The 15,182-nt window shown below is 37.0% G+C and overlaps 1 protein-coding gene across 2 annotated transcripts in view; it reads right to left on the bottom strand.

Moving 5' to 3' along the window:
- The window catches only part of ANKRD29 (ankyrin repeat domain 29), a 648,684-nt gene that overhangs the window by 325,640 nt on the left and 307,862 nt on the right, over positions 1 to 15,182 (bottom strand). For both annotated transcript variants that reach the window (XM_044065358.1, XM_044065359.1), the window contains exon 7: positions 14,719 to 14,817. In XM_044065358.1, the coding sequence (XP_043921293.1) occupies positions 14,719 to 14,817 (99 nt within the window). The remainder of the gene's footprint in view (positions 1 to 14,718; positions 14,818 to 15,182) is intronic.

Raw genomic sequence — 15,182 nt, 5'->3', positions numbered from 1 at the left:
CTTGAAAGTGATTTCACAGAAGCAGATGAAGTGCTCAATAAGCAATGCAAGCACATCACCAAAGTGCAAAGCACTGCTACCACAGCTAGGGTGCTGCTGTGGTTAAGGAGTCATTACCCAACCATCGTAGAATTCTAAGTAATCTCAAGCACCAGCTCACACCTCTGTATCATCAGCACAGGTGTCATGATCGCCAACATAGCCCTAGAAACCCTAAAAATTGCCTTGCAATAAACTGTCTTTCTTGCATTACAAATGGCAAGAATGCGCAATGCATCCTTAACTATGTAAACACACACTACCAAGGGGGCATAATATCCTGGTTCTTATCTTTACCAAAATTGCCCTTCATGTATGACTCCACAGGTGTCATCCTTGATCATCCAGTCAGACCACAAATTGGTGATGTTCATACAAGACTGTAGATATCCCAAAAACAAATACACTGGTATTTAGGGACTTCTCACATCTCCTGCACCTACTTAGTGACTTAAATAATTTCCACATCCCTACCCAAAATGACCATATAAATAGAGTCATTACCTTGGCCTCCAAATTCTACTCTTACCTAAATAGTTCTGTGCAGAAAGAAATGCCCCGCCTTCTGTACAAAGTTGACTAAACCAGATGCACACATAGCTGAAGCTGTATGAAAGGTACGGCTGACCTGCTGGGGCCAAATCAGTTGGCTACCTACCATAAAATGATGTCATGCAGCCTACTCAAGTGTTAAGCAAGTCTTATAACAATCATCAGTTTTCTCCATATAACAAAAGAGAATACACATTTTTGCTCAGTTACACCTTACCTTATTTTACTATGTAGTATATAAAAAATTATATTCATGTCATGTCCAGTCACGCACTTTTGCAGACAGGGGCTGGATTATGATGATATTGTTAAATGGCTGTTTTTGAAATCATGACTCATGTCTCATTAGCAGTCTAAAATTCTGAAAATGGATAAAGGATATGTATGTACACCTTCAAAGCACACAGTGCAAGGCTGAAACACCCACTACACGTGCACTGTTACCTCACCCATAACCCTTGTGGTGACCTCACTACTCATTCTTAGCACACTGTTATGTCACCCATGACCCTTGTGGTGACCTCACTACTCATTCTTAGTGAACTGTTACCTCACCCATGACCCTTGTGGTGACCTCACTACTCATTCTTAGTGCACTATTACCTCACCCATGACCCTTGTGGTGACCTCACTACTCATTCTTAGTGCACTGTTACCTCACCCATGACCCTTGTAATGACCTATCTTACTCATTCTTAGTGCACTGTTACCTCACCCATGACCTTTGTAATGACCTATCTACACCTGCAGTTACTCCATGCTACAAAAGATAGAGGAGATGCTGCAAACAAAGATGACTGCAGGCTAATAAGACTTAAACATACTGTGCAAAAGGTGAGGTTACTGGAAAATGAAACTTCTTTTCAGCCGCAGAGCAATGCTGAAACATTTGATGACTTTAGAGGTATTCATCTAAACACCTACAGTGTCAAAAAACAAATGTGCAGCTCTGAAACCAAGGAGAGTTATCCTTCACACCTTTATCATTGTAGCACTGTCTTAATTAAAAGAAGACTGTACTATCCCTTCTACTCTTTTTTCAGAATTTCACACTTCTTCACACATATAGACCAGAAGAAAGATGTAGGGTTGAATGACATATGCTACACATACATTAAGTGCTACATCCTTATCAGTGCCAGATGACATTCAGATTGGGCTGTTGATTTTCTCAATGGAAAATAGAAACAGATGAAAATAGTTTATATGCCTCCAAGCACAAACTTAAGAAGATAAAAAGACATGTCTAAGTCTCATAGTGTTCCACCTCAGCAGTTCTTATGCTGTATGACCAAGAGATCTCTTCACATCTTATATATCGACAGCAAGTCTACTGAATGCTGGTAAATCAAAGAAAAACTGATGAAATAACTTTGACCAATGGGTTTCTCTTCTCTACACTCAGAAAAAAAAAAAAAAAAAAAAAATATATATATATATATATATATATATATATATATATATATATATATATATATATATATATATATATATATATATATGTATATTTATATAGGTCCACTTTTAAATGCAGAAAACTCGAGTTTAAAAAAATACAGACACCTAAAATAAATAAAGTAAAATGCTCCTGTTGCACTTACCATTCTCTTCACTGTAGCGCAATCTCGGAGTTAATGTATTTAAGTAGGGGGTGTGTGGGGGGTACAAGGGGGCTTGCCCCCTGCAAACACTTTATTTTAGTTCATATGTGTTTTTTTTTTCACTTTTAAATGTGGAGATACTGAAATCTCTGTGTTTTGGGTTTGTTTTTGTAAAACTCAAGGTTTCGGCATTTAAAAGTGTACTACATCAGAAGTGCACTTTCGCAAAAGACGATTCGCTGAAGCGCATTACAGTCAGGATAAGGAAATATATCCTTTTCCCCACTGTAGTGCGATCTTGGAGTTAATATATTTAAGTAGGGTGGGTGTTTGGGTGCAGGGGGGCTTGCCCCCCTGCAAAACAGTGCTTACAGTAGTTTTTTATTTTTTTTCCTATTCGGTGAATCGTCTTTTGAGAAAGTGCACTTTCGATGTAGTGCACTTTCGCGGAAGTGGGGTTTTACTTTTGTTTTCAAGATTGTGAAGTTTCGATAAAGAAAAGTAGACCCATATATATATATATATATATATATATATATATATATATATATATATATATATATATATAAAACACACACACACACGCACACACACACACACACACACACACACACACACACACACACACAATACACACACACACACACACACACACACACACACACACACACACACACACACACACACACACACACACACACACACACACACACAGAGTTCTTGTCAACAAATCAGCATGCTTCCCTTGAAACCACAGCTATTCAGCTTAAGTGATTAAATACTTCAGTGAGGCCATATTACTCAAAGTACCTATAAACATGTAGAAATCCAAAACAACACCAACCACAACTGACATAAAACGTAATTCCTGTTTATTTCTAAAACTCCACTAAAACGACACAGAATCCAATAAAATATTTGTAAGGAATTATTTTACTCTCAATAAGCGCTTTCTGCCTTGCCTTCTTGAGATCATTAAAACTCTGGATTCCCTTTTCATTAATAAAATCCTTAGCTACCAATCAAATACCTTCCTTGTGCCAAAGCTTTTTATTTCAACCTATTAGCTTAGGTCCAATCAGATTCCAATAAAGGGTACACACCTCAATTGTGTCCAATCACAGGGCATCTGTCTTTGAGTGTCAGTTTTAGCGGAACTACGGTATTCAAACCAGGACGCAGTTCCACTCTTAAATTCCCTATCCATTTAACTTCGGGTTTTTTTCAGTTGCATTATTAATAACCCCCTTTCTCATGCTTTGGACAGTACATTCTATTTCTTTGAACTGAAAATTATGTATTGAGTTTTCTATTACATGGTGTGCCAGGGCATTGTTAATATCTTTATTTCTTATGTCCCTTAAATGACTAAGCACTCTGTTCTTAAAGGGTTGATCAGTTTTGCCTACATAGTAGGCAGTGCATTGTTGGCAGGTTGCTAGGTAAACCACATGTTGTGTTTGACAAGTTGTATAACAGGAGAAAACGTATTCCAAACCTGAAATGGGATATCTGAAGAAGTTACCAGAATCTATGACTCTGCATGCTGAACAATTTACATACTTGAATGTACCCCTCTTATTAGAGATTACTGGTCTGGGAATTCCATATTTCAGACATAGTCACCTTTTTAAAATTCTTTTTGTTCTTAAAGACAAATGTAGGTCGCTGTCCTACTATCTCACGTAACTTGTTATCTTGTGTCAAAACCGACCAATACTTTTTTATGATGTCACAAACTTGTGTACAATCATTAGAATAAGTTAGGGTGGCCACAGTGGTGCAGTGGTTAGTATTGTCGCCTCACAGCAAGAGGTTCTCTGGTTCGAACCTTGGCTGGGGTGCCTTCTGTGTGGAGTCTGCATGTCCTCCCTGTGGTCACGTGGGTTTCCCCCGGGTGCTCCAGTTTCCTCCCACATCCCAAAGACATGTTGCAAGTGGATTGGACACTCTAAATTGTCCCTAGGTGTGAGTGCGTGTGTGTGTGTGTGTGTGTGTGTGTGTGTGTGTGTGTGTGTGTGTGTGTGTGCGTGCTTTCTGTGGAAGGTTGGGTGCCAGGCTGGCAACTTGACACTGTAAAACTCCACTGCCAATTATGAGCGGACAGGTGATCCACTGTGGTGACCCCTAATTGGGAAAAGCCGAAAGAAGAAGACGGACAAAGGGTAGCTGTTCAACATTGGAAGTAATGTTCTTTTTATCTTCTTTTGTTCCTTCAGTATAATTACTTCTCTTAAAATATGGTTTTCCCTTGTTCTTTCTCATATCCTTTAGACGAGTTTCAGTTATCATCGTCTCTTTGTCAGTATAACCTCTCTTAGCCAAATGGGTCTGTAGTTTGTTCTTCTCTTTTTCAAACTCCACATCCTTACTACATAATCTGGAAATTATCATTACCTCATTGTCCATTATGTTCTTTGTGACATGTCTGGGGTGCATACTACTTTTGAACAGATAGTGATTTCTCCACATCTCCTTCCTATGTATCAACGTTTCGATACCTTGTTCCTCCTGTAGTATTACCTTTACATCCAAAAATCTATATTCTTCTCTGAAAACTGCATCATAAACCTTAAAGAATGTGTGGTCTGTTGTAAGTAGTTGACAAACATGTGAAGTTGATCTGCACCCCCCCTTCCATAAAAGGAATATGTCATCCACATAACCTCCATAGAACACTAAATTGTGCACGCATGAATTCACTGAATGGAATATCTTTTCTTTCTCCCATTTGAAGAGAACCAAGTTCGAATAACTGCTTGCTCATGGGGTGCCCATAACTACACCCCATCACTGCCAATATATATTTTCTCCATAAACAAATATATTGGTTTCAAAATCAGCTCAAGTAAGGAACATATCAGCTCTACATCCATTTACTCTGGCCTTAACTCTTTTGCTATAGATCTAATAGCTGCAATCCCATAATCATTGGGAATCGAAGTAAAGAGGCTACAAATATCCATCATGACCAATAATAAATCCATGTGCACATTAATTCTGCTCATAGCTGAACTCAAATTACAAAGAAAGTCGCCTGCATCCCTTAGTACAGTGTCAGCTTTAATTAGCAAGTTCTTAAGTTCATTTTCTACAAATACCAACAAAGATTCTGTGACCCATCCCTTCCCTGCTACTATGGGGCGTAGGGGAGGATTTTTACTATCTTTGTGATTTTTGGTAGGCCACTAATAGATGGTATAGTCAAGAACGATGTATCAAACAATTCATAGAGCTCTTCCTTTAAGCGACCTTGCATCAACATTTCATATAATTCATCTTTTACACTTTTTATCATCCTTTCCATTTCTATTTTAGTTATTCGCTGATATGTTTTCAAATTAGTCAACATATGTTCCATTGCTGATCGATACCAGGAAGAATTCAAAACCACTATAGCTCCTCCTTTGTCAGCCAGTTTAATGACCACTTCTTCCATCCTTTGTAATCTATACAAGGCTTCCTTCTCTTTTGATGTAATGTTATAAAAATGCTTAACTGGTTCACCTTTTTATCTTATTTGTTGAACTTCATTCTCACAAAGAATTATGAACAGATCTACAGCTGGGTGCTTAACTGGAACAAAAATACTAGGTTGTTTATAAGGATTCGCAGAATAGTTGGTTTGTTTACCAAAAATGCTTTGTAATGAAAAATTTCTACCAAGATACTTGGCTTCAAGAACAAATTCACTTAAATCCTATGATAAAAGTTGTGCCTCGGTTTAACAGGCTTATTTCTTCCTTACTTAACATATAATCTGAAAGATTCACAATTAAAGATGTTTCCTCTACTGTTGTATCTTTTTTATTTTTCTGTTCTGACTTATGCTCTGGGGGTTTCGCTGCCAGTTCTGTTTCAAAAAAATTGGAAGTTTATGTGTAGTTGGTAAATGCGCTGCTTCTTGCTTGGGTTTAGTCAATGTATTTCTTGACAATAACAATTCATCTTGAGTGGCATTATCAGAGGTAGAAGCTTTGCTACCCTCTTCATGCGTAGTAGTAGCAATTAGTACATGTTCTTCTCTGAAGTTGTTACTTTCTTGCACTATAGGAACTTTAGGTACTTCTCGAGTTCCTGTTCTCCTAGTATCTGCATTCCTATTATTAATGTTCTGTTTAATTTCCTTAGGTCACTCAAAGATTCGGCCTTCCTTAAAATCAGAGACATCGCTATGTAGCTTCTGTATCTTCTGTTCTTTTAGCTTGGCCTCATACATATTTAGGTAAAATTGAAGTGTCTCTAACTTATTAATACAGGAATCTGTAAGATCCATCTCTTCCAGTTCAACTTGTTTTGATTTAATTCATTTCGCAGTATTCTCTTCGTCTGGTTTAAAATAATCTATCAGCAACTGCGTGTTTAAAACTGGTTTCCAGATTTATAGCTTGCTATCTTGCAAGTAAATCTGGATAACTATTGCTGTAACTAGGCATGCATTTAACTCTAATACCTCAAGGGATCACTTGCATGCTAGCTTCAAGATGGAAACGCTGCCACTGCAGCCTTTTTAAATGATAAGCCTCTGCTTCGACTTCACTATAAATCTTATCAAAGTTAGCAGCATTTGCAACTTCTTTGAATGTATTAATTCCTTCCCCTTCAACGTTAAGATTTAAGAGTGATTATGACTGTCCTTCACATATTCAGTTAGACCACAATTCTTTACAAATTCCATCCTATTTCTCAGTTAGACCACAATTCTTTACCAATTCCAGCCTATTTCTCAGTTAGATCACAATTCTTTACAAATTCTGGCTTTCCTTTTTCCCTTGTGACCAAACCATGCCACCAGTGGGCAAATCCAGCATTACCCACACCTAGCTATGGGTTATTGTTATACTACATCGCATACCTTAGCAAAGTTCTAGCTATCATTAACATATAAGCAGAGACCTGCCTCTGGAATCACTGTAAAATAGGGCCAATTATTCAACATAAACAAGTCTTGTTAGTTTTATTCAAAAACCACAACATGCAAGTGGTTTCTGATAATGAAATTCACAAGAAAAACAGCAGAACAAGTGAACTAAATGCTACCTTCCTCTTAACTCATTAGATCTAAGTGATGCCTCCAGGTGCATCTGCAGTTAACTCCTACTGACGCCTCTAGGCATCAAATATTGCTTGTTCACATTTGCATCAGTAATTCTAAAACCATGCTAAGTATAAGATTTTAAAAGATTTCATCTTAAAGCTTACATAATGGCAAACGCGACTACATTAATATTTGACCTCTGTCCAGTGCAGACACATGGATATTAATTGTCATTTTTATGACATTAATTTATATATATATATATATATATATATATATATATAATTGTCATATTTTACTAAAAATCTCAACAACCAAGTAACACAGACAGAGCTCCTTGGCTTCATAATAATGCTCTCAGCTAGATGAATAAAATGCTGCTGACAGTATGTGTGTAACTTGAGTGGTTGCTGAAATATTGTAAGTTGTTTACAAAATATTACAAATGTTAATAGTTACTGTAACTTATAAAATTTGGTTTAGAACTTAAAGAATACTACCACTATAAAAACAGTTTATGCTGAAAACTTTGCCATTTATACTTATTTCATAACCACTATGTTTCCATAGATATGAGCATTTGTTTGAAATGTGAGGACATCATTTGATTCTGATAAAAGGCTTAGGCTCTGCCCATTGGAAGTTACAGTGCAACTTACTGCGCTCCATTGGAGTGAATGAGTTAATAATAGTCTGGTAAAGAACATAAGAAATTAAACTGTAAACATTATGCATATTGTTTGCAGACAAATGTATATGTTTTTGTCTGTTTAAAATCATTTGATCCTCACGAGTAGCATATTTATGTGACAACTAACTGTACGGTAATGCACATTTGTTTGACATGCACATTGGTCAGGGCAGAAGAAATTTCCCTTTTTAGTTAAAAGGGTGCTATGGATGAAGCTGGCTGAATGGAGGTGGGGCAAGAGGCCCAATAACTAAAGCATCAGTCCCTCATCCTTTTTCACAGGACAGAAATTTGATTCAATGTTCCAGGAATGGCTTTTCTAATCCCCAACCATCTGTTTACAGTGTTTTATTATGTAAATGTCTTCAGTATGTATTGATTCCAGATATTGCAGTCTATAATCTGCGACATTTTGATTCACAGTTTGTGCACCGAATATTTGTGGATGTTGAGATACTGTAAGTGTAGATTAGTAATAGAGTTTATGATAGGTTTTGATGTATACATGCATTCTGTTTTAGGCGCTCAATATTTAGAAACAGAAACACAACCATAAAAAGATATTATTTAGCATATAACAATGATAAGGCTTACTAAACTTATTTACTTAGGCAGTAGTATACATCGGACCATATTCGTAAGTATATCTGTATTTGTTTATGCAGCTGCAGATGGCAAGAGTGGATTTTCTAAAACCAGAATAAACAGCTATTTGTGAAGTTCAAAGACAGCATTCTTAAAGGCTTTGTATTGCTTGCTTGCGTGTTTTTGTAGACACTGAATCTGCAGGGTGCTATAAAAGTGAAGTTGCATAATTTTTTTGGTGTTAGCTACCAAGACTCTCTGTCCTTCTTTCTTTCTTTCTTGCTTCATAGTGTTGAGATTGTTAGCATATTATGAACGTAAATTATCCAGCATGGTCAACATATGGATTCACATAGTGGGGCAAGAGATTGATTACTGATATTACTTATAATGGTGGAAATAGAACTATTAGTTATAACGGTGGAAACCACATTATCAAAACTACTTTAACAAGTACATATTTTAAAGTATGTACAAGCACATATTGTTTCATCTTGTAGAAAACAGCCAAATGTATTTTTGTCACAAATTCTTTTTATTGCCTTTAATCTAGCCCCGTCTATCTAGATAGTATTGATTGCGGCCTCTTATACAACAAATGTGATCCTGTTACCAACTTCTCATAATGTAAACCAGCTTAGTCCTATTGGAACATTCTTTCAAGCATCAGGGGCCTTGTCTTTTGAACCTCTTGCCAGAATAGCCACGTAGAGGAAATCTGGTATGATTGTGGGGGGAGCCTTTTCTATCACCCTCTCTTGGCCCCCATTTGACTTTGGTCTGGTTCTAGATGTAGGCTTATACAATCTTGCAGTGAACTTCAAGGAATTATAGAAGGAAAACATCACAATTGACTAAATGCTGACCTTTGTAGCATATGTCTTTGCTTCCAACAAGTTTCAGAACCAGCATCATCATATTTATAAAAGCCAAAATTACAATAAAATGCAAATGATTTATTCTGTACTGTAATCATGTGCAAAGATAAGCAATAAGTGAAACAGCATACATAAAACAAGGGTTTCTTTTTAACGCAGACCAGTTTCTTCAGCAGTACAGTCTAGAAGACATGGTACTGTAATATGAATATAGTTGTGTGATCGCAGAAGCATCTGCTAAGTTTCACAAACATTTTGAGTATGTGTTTCTAAAGCTGGATTGTAATTGTATTACTAATGACTATTTCTGTGCTAACAAAATAAATGCCAATTACTCCACTTAAGGACAAGCACAATGCCTAGCAACACATTTCTTTTTCCTAAATTATTTTCTTGTGAAGTACCAGGAATAATCTGTCATCATTGACTTTTCAGCTTATTTGTTCCTCTGACTCCTTCCTTTAAAATCTTACAGCACAATACACAATAATTTAGTTTGGTATGCAGCAAATGTCGGTGTGAGCTTCTTTTATGACTTATGCTACTGCTCGAAATGCATGTGACCAGTGCTTCACACAATGTTTGCTTGCCATTGCATGCAGTGTTTATAAATATCTTGGCTCAATGATTTACAAAATGCCAGTGAGCTAATTTTTTACATGGAGTGACTTATAATGATTAATGGAAGTCTGGTAAAAACACGAGGAAATATCTCTATGCTTCATCACTGATTGCCATGGGATCCATAACTCCATTTGAACTAATATCAGATCTTGCAGGTATGACTTAATATTTAGCATCTCATCTGAAGCACATCAGCTCAAGACTGCAATGCCCCATCATGCCCTGTCATGTTGGAATATGAATTCATATCAGTCACAATAGCATTGTTGGTAGAATTCTTACATTCTTTCTTCACATTTCCAGTGCACTGAAAACTGTATAGCTGGTCCTTCTCTTAGAAACACTTGGCACATGTAGTCATCATATATAATGTTTAACCATCCAAAAGTTAAACATTATATACTGTCACAATTAAATAATATCATTAGCATAAGCCTTTTGTGAGGGACAGATGATTTACAGTGTTCAAAGGAATGTTTATATATGCATATGTTTATCATTCTTGTCAACTGATAATAAATTATAAATTATATATTTTTTATTTTTGTAGTATATTCTAGTACATAACCCTCTAAAACCCCTCAAGGACCACAGCTTGCCTCCTGTCTCTTGCAAAGATCACAACTTTTTCAAATATTTTTTCTATCTTTGAAAGCTTGTTGATATTGGGCCAGATTGCAAAATAGTTGCTATCAGTGAAAGTCTACCCTGATTTGAAAGACTTACTCTCACTGTAAGTGACTTATTTAAGTGCAGGGCCTATCTGTAAAGGCTTACACCAGAGGCCTGATTCCAAAAGAGCTGCTCTATGACTGCTCTCAGTGGAAGTGGTCACTTCCACTGAGAGCAAGTTGTTTTGAATTGGGACCATTGTCTGTTTATTTTCTTGTTTTTAATAAAGGTATGTGGTTTTCCTGCAAATTATCCTGCCAGTCTTTTGTTATTTACTTAATTCCTGTTTGGTTGGGTTATTGCTGGATTTGCCCACTGTGGTGAGGTTTGATAATGAGAGCAAAATTTATCAAACCCAGCCAGACATCAATAAATCCTGAATTGTTCACAACCAGATGTGAGTCTTTACTATAATATAATTACACTATTTAAGAAAAAATTCTTACCTTTTCCAGATAATGTCATTGTTTAAATGGAGTTTAATGCTCCTTCAGTATCTTCATCAGTGTAAAGGACATCTAAGATACTCTACATGCTTTCAGGGTGTAAATGATGATGTATGCACAGTGCATATATTTTAAAGGAAGTCAGGACTGTGCATGCTTGAAGTTGTTTGCTTAGACACGCATGGCATCCTGGGAGGTTTTTGTTTTTTTATTTAAAAAAAAAGTTTATCTATTATTCTGGTTAGCTAACAGTCTTTCTGGTAAGTATAAGCATAGCTTTTTTTTTCTTAAAATTCTTCCTCAGACATGATTGTACTTCAGTAAAGCAATGATTTTTCATAAAGCTGTTTGCTGGGGTCAGTGACTTTATGGATTATGTTGTGTCAGACAGAATATATGAGTATACAATCTTTTGTTGGGAGCACTTAAATCAATTGTTTTGTCAGTTAAAAGTAATCAACAGTAGCATAATTGAATCCTTTCTAAAACATCAAAACAGTATTTTTGCAAGGATGCGAGTCACTTCTGCAACCCATATGAAGGGATATAGGCCCACAAACTCCCACAAGTATCACAGCTTGTGGCATGTCTTTTATAAATATCACAGTTTGCTGAAATATGTTTTATCCCAAGTCAAATGATGCATATTTTAGTATACAGATGTATAATTATAATGCTGTGTCCTTCTCTGTTGGACGTACTTTCATTTTGATAAAAAGAAATACATCATGCTGCCACTAGCCAGTTTGTGTTCAAAATGAGTAAGGGTCTGAGCCCGACCAAAGAAAAACAGAGGCTGATATAGAAGGCGTTTGGCTGGCAGGACCACCTTATCTGAATAATTATTCAAGGGGAAGAAGGTACACCAATAGTAGTAGAAGGTATTTGAACATGAGTAGTATGCGGTCTAACAGAGAATTAATATGTTGACACTGCAGCAGAGACAAGATGCATCATTTGACATGTTAGGACTACTTCAGTCACCTAATTCTGCCTTTTGCTTTATCAGAAACTTATTTCCTTATTGTTCAGCCCCCAAAGACTAATTTAAACATTAAAATCTCAAATGTTCTTTGATAAAAAAATGTAGCTCCAGCAGGATTCTCTCTCTCTCTCTCTCTCTACATTTCTGTTAGTTGTAGACTGTCATACTTAGGATACCTCATTTCTTTTCCACAAGACTTACTCTGCCACATCATGAGACCTGTTACACATACATCATTCGGTCTAATGACTTTAGAAACCTACATCTATTAATAATCATGTCCACTCACTGACATGGGAGTAGTCTAACTTATGATACCATTTAAGCCTGTAAAATAATTGGAGTAACTTCTCTTACAAAAGACAAGTATCTCTTATTCTACCAGTGGCAAATATCCCTAATTAACTACTTTTGTAAATGAAAGTAAAATATATCAATATCATCCTACAAGGGCAATTGCAGCTGTACCAAAAATGAAGCTCTCCTTCATAAAATCATATAGCAGACACAACAGTGGATCAAAGTTATCCTGAATTTATTTCCATAGAGAGTAGGTTGGATGTGCCTGTTGGGTTTCTACATCACTAATTTGATTCTCCTGTATTTGCTGTTTTGTCCTTAGCATGGGTTATTGTTGAAACTGGGCCATTTCAGATCAGTGTAGCTACTTACTGAACAAATATTACGTAAACAGCAAAACTTGTAGACCTAATAGATAGGCAATGCAAAAAACTGTGGATTTGGTATATTTTATTTTCATGAAAAGCAAAATAGTTATGTAAATAAAAGTACATACTATGCATCACAAAGCAACATGCAGAGGTTCTCATAAAGTTTTGTAGGGAGAAGCAAAATAGTTATGTAAATAAAAGTACATACTATGCATCACAAAGCAACATGCAGAGGTTCTCATAAAGTTTTGTAGGGACAGAGTTTTGTTTCCTTACTTTGTGGCCAACTCAGAGTAGCTGTGGAGAACTGTCAGGGAGGCATCTGGGTGCTATAAGGCTTCTAGAAGCTAGGAGGAAGCCCTCTAGGATGAAGAATAGAGATATTTCCTCGTGTTTTTACCAGATTTCCATTAATCATTATAAGTCACTCCATGTAAAAAATTAGCTCAGTGGCATTTTGTAAATCATTGAGCCAAGATATTTATAAACTTAGCTATTTGTTTTCATTCCACATAAAATCTAATTAAATGTTTTTCTTCAGTCCTTTTTCTGACCCACAGGTTTTCCACTTTGACACTTAACTGACCTAGTTACATTTGATGCCCCAGGGGTGAGAACCCTACAGCCCATTGATTGCCCTTAGGGTGACTGCCAAGTGAGTGTCATTATTCCCTCAGGGGTTTGGGGGTTTTCTCTAGTGGCCCTGAGGTTCACCTTGTGCAGGACCATAAGGGCTCAATGAAGGGTGCATGCAACAGGCCATTGTGTGTGTATGTGTGTGTGTGTGTGTGTGTGTGTGTGTGTGTGTGTGTGTGTGTGTGTGTGTGTGGGGGGGGGTCACTGGCTTCCACAAGTGGCATAACCCTTTCTCCCCCACCTTGCTTTAAGCTCCTTGAATGACCTCCAGTATCCAATGGGGATTCTACTTATGGTGTATGCACCCTGACAAGCATCCCCATTCCTCTCACTGACACTTGGCACAGGCAAACAGACCTTGCCATGTAATTTCTCTCCCTGCCCACACCAGCTCCTCCAGTGCTCAGGCCTGTCTGGTTTGTAGTCAGGACTTCATTCCTTTATGTCACAGAATTGACCAAACCAAAATACATGTTATCTGTCCTTCACTATCATGGCATTTAGTCTATAATAATTAATAAATACAAACTTTTCCAGCAGAAATAGTGTTTGGTTAAGCTGGCCTATTAAGACAGAAAAAGACATCTGTAACGGTCACAGAAAAACTTGATTTTAAAACTAGCCCGGCAAACCAGAAAGGTCACTAGGGAAAGGTATTTCATGATTTGGTTAGGAGTAGAGGACTCCAATAAACCCTTGACCTTTGTTGGTAGCTAGAACATTTCTCAGCCAGCTAACTGTAAGTGCAACAGTCATAGTCAAGAAGCCTATGGGAGTGTGCATGATGTCATTTGTGTTTTAACATTTGTCATCAATGAGGGCTGGAAAAACAGCCACCACAGAATCTAGACAAAGACTAGTTTACCATTTGTTTGCCACTTCTGTCTGTCTGTGACCATGTCTGGGTGACTGTGGATTAATGGATATTGCCCTTCCTGCTGTACTTAATATAAAGGGTGGGCCGGGATACATGATACCCCTTTGAAAACTCCAGATGTATAGCACCCAACAAGGGGAGTATTAAATTGCAGAGGAGTAAATGCTGAAGCTGTGAAACACAGCTGACAATAAACATAAAGAAGTATAAACCAGACTTAAATAAACAAACAAACAAACAAATAAATAAATAAATAAATACTCTTGAAATTCAGATGCAGCATCAACTGACTAAGGGTGTCTTAACATAGTAAACTAATACATTTTTCTCTCTGGGGACTGCATTCAGTTAATATTGGTTAATGTGATTAGTATGTCTTAAGGTTTAAAGTGAACTATAAAAAGCTTTTTTCTCATATCTTACCTTCCATGTAATATCCCTGTCTGCACCACGAAGCAGTAACACTCTTACCACGTCACTATGTCCCATCTGGGCTGCAATCCATAATGGAGAGGTTCCGTCCTTCAAGGAGAGAATAACTTACATTAGTACAGTAGTGTGCTGAATGTGTCCAGAATAAAGACTTTTCCACATTTTCCTGGTACAAATCTCTGATACTGACTAAAACTGCCCTAAGTTCTGGGACATATGGCTCCATCACACTTTTTTGATTGTTTTTCTAGATGATTTTTGCCCCTGTATCTCCTGACCATCAAACTCACCACATTTAGAATGGGTCTATTCATTGCTCAGCTCAAGACCTTTTAACAGGAGTCAAGAAAAAAGCAGTCATGCTGGCAGCCATGATTGTTCTTTGTGCCTTCATCAGAATCCCAACATGAGGGAGAATGAGTGACCTGTATTATCCTGGAAGCTGACAATGCTTT

The sequence above is a fragment of the Protopterus annectens genome, chromosome 3.part0 (assembly GCF_019279795.1).
Source record: "Protopterus annectens isolate FY-2018-M chromosome 3.part0, PAN1.0, whole genome shotgun sequence".
Classification (NCBI taxonomy): domain Eukaryota; kingdom Metazoa; phylum Chordata; order Ceratodontiformes; family Protopteridae; genus Protopterus; species Protopterus annectens.
This window is presented reverse-complemented; position numbering and strand designations above follow the sequence as displayed.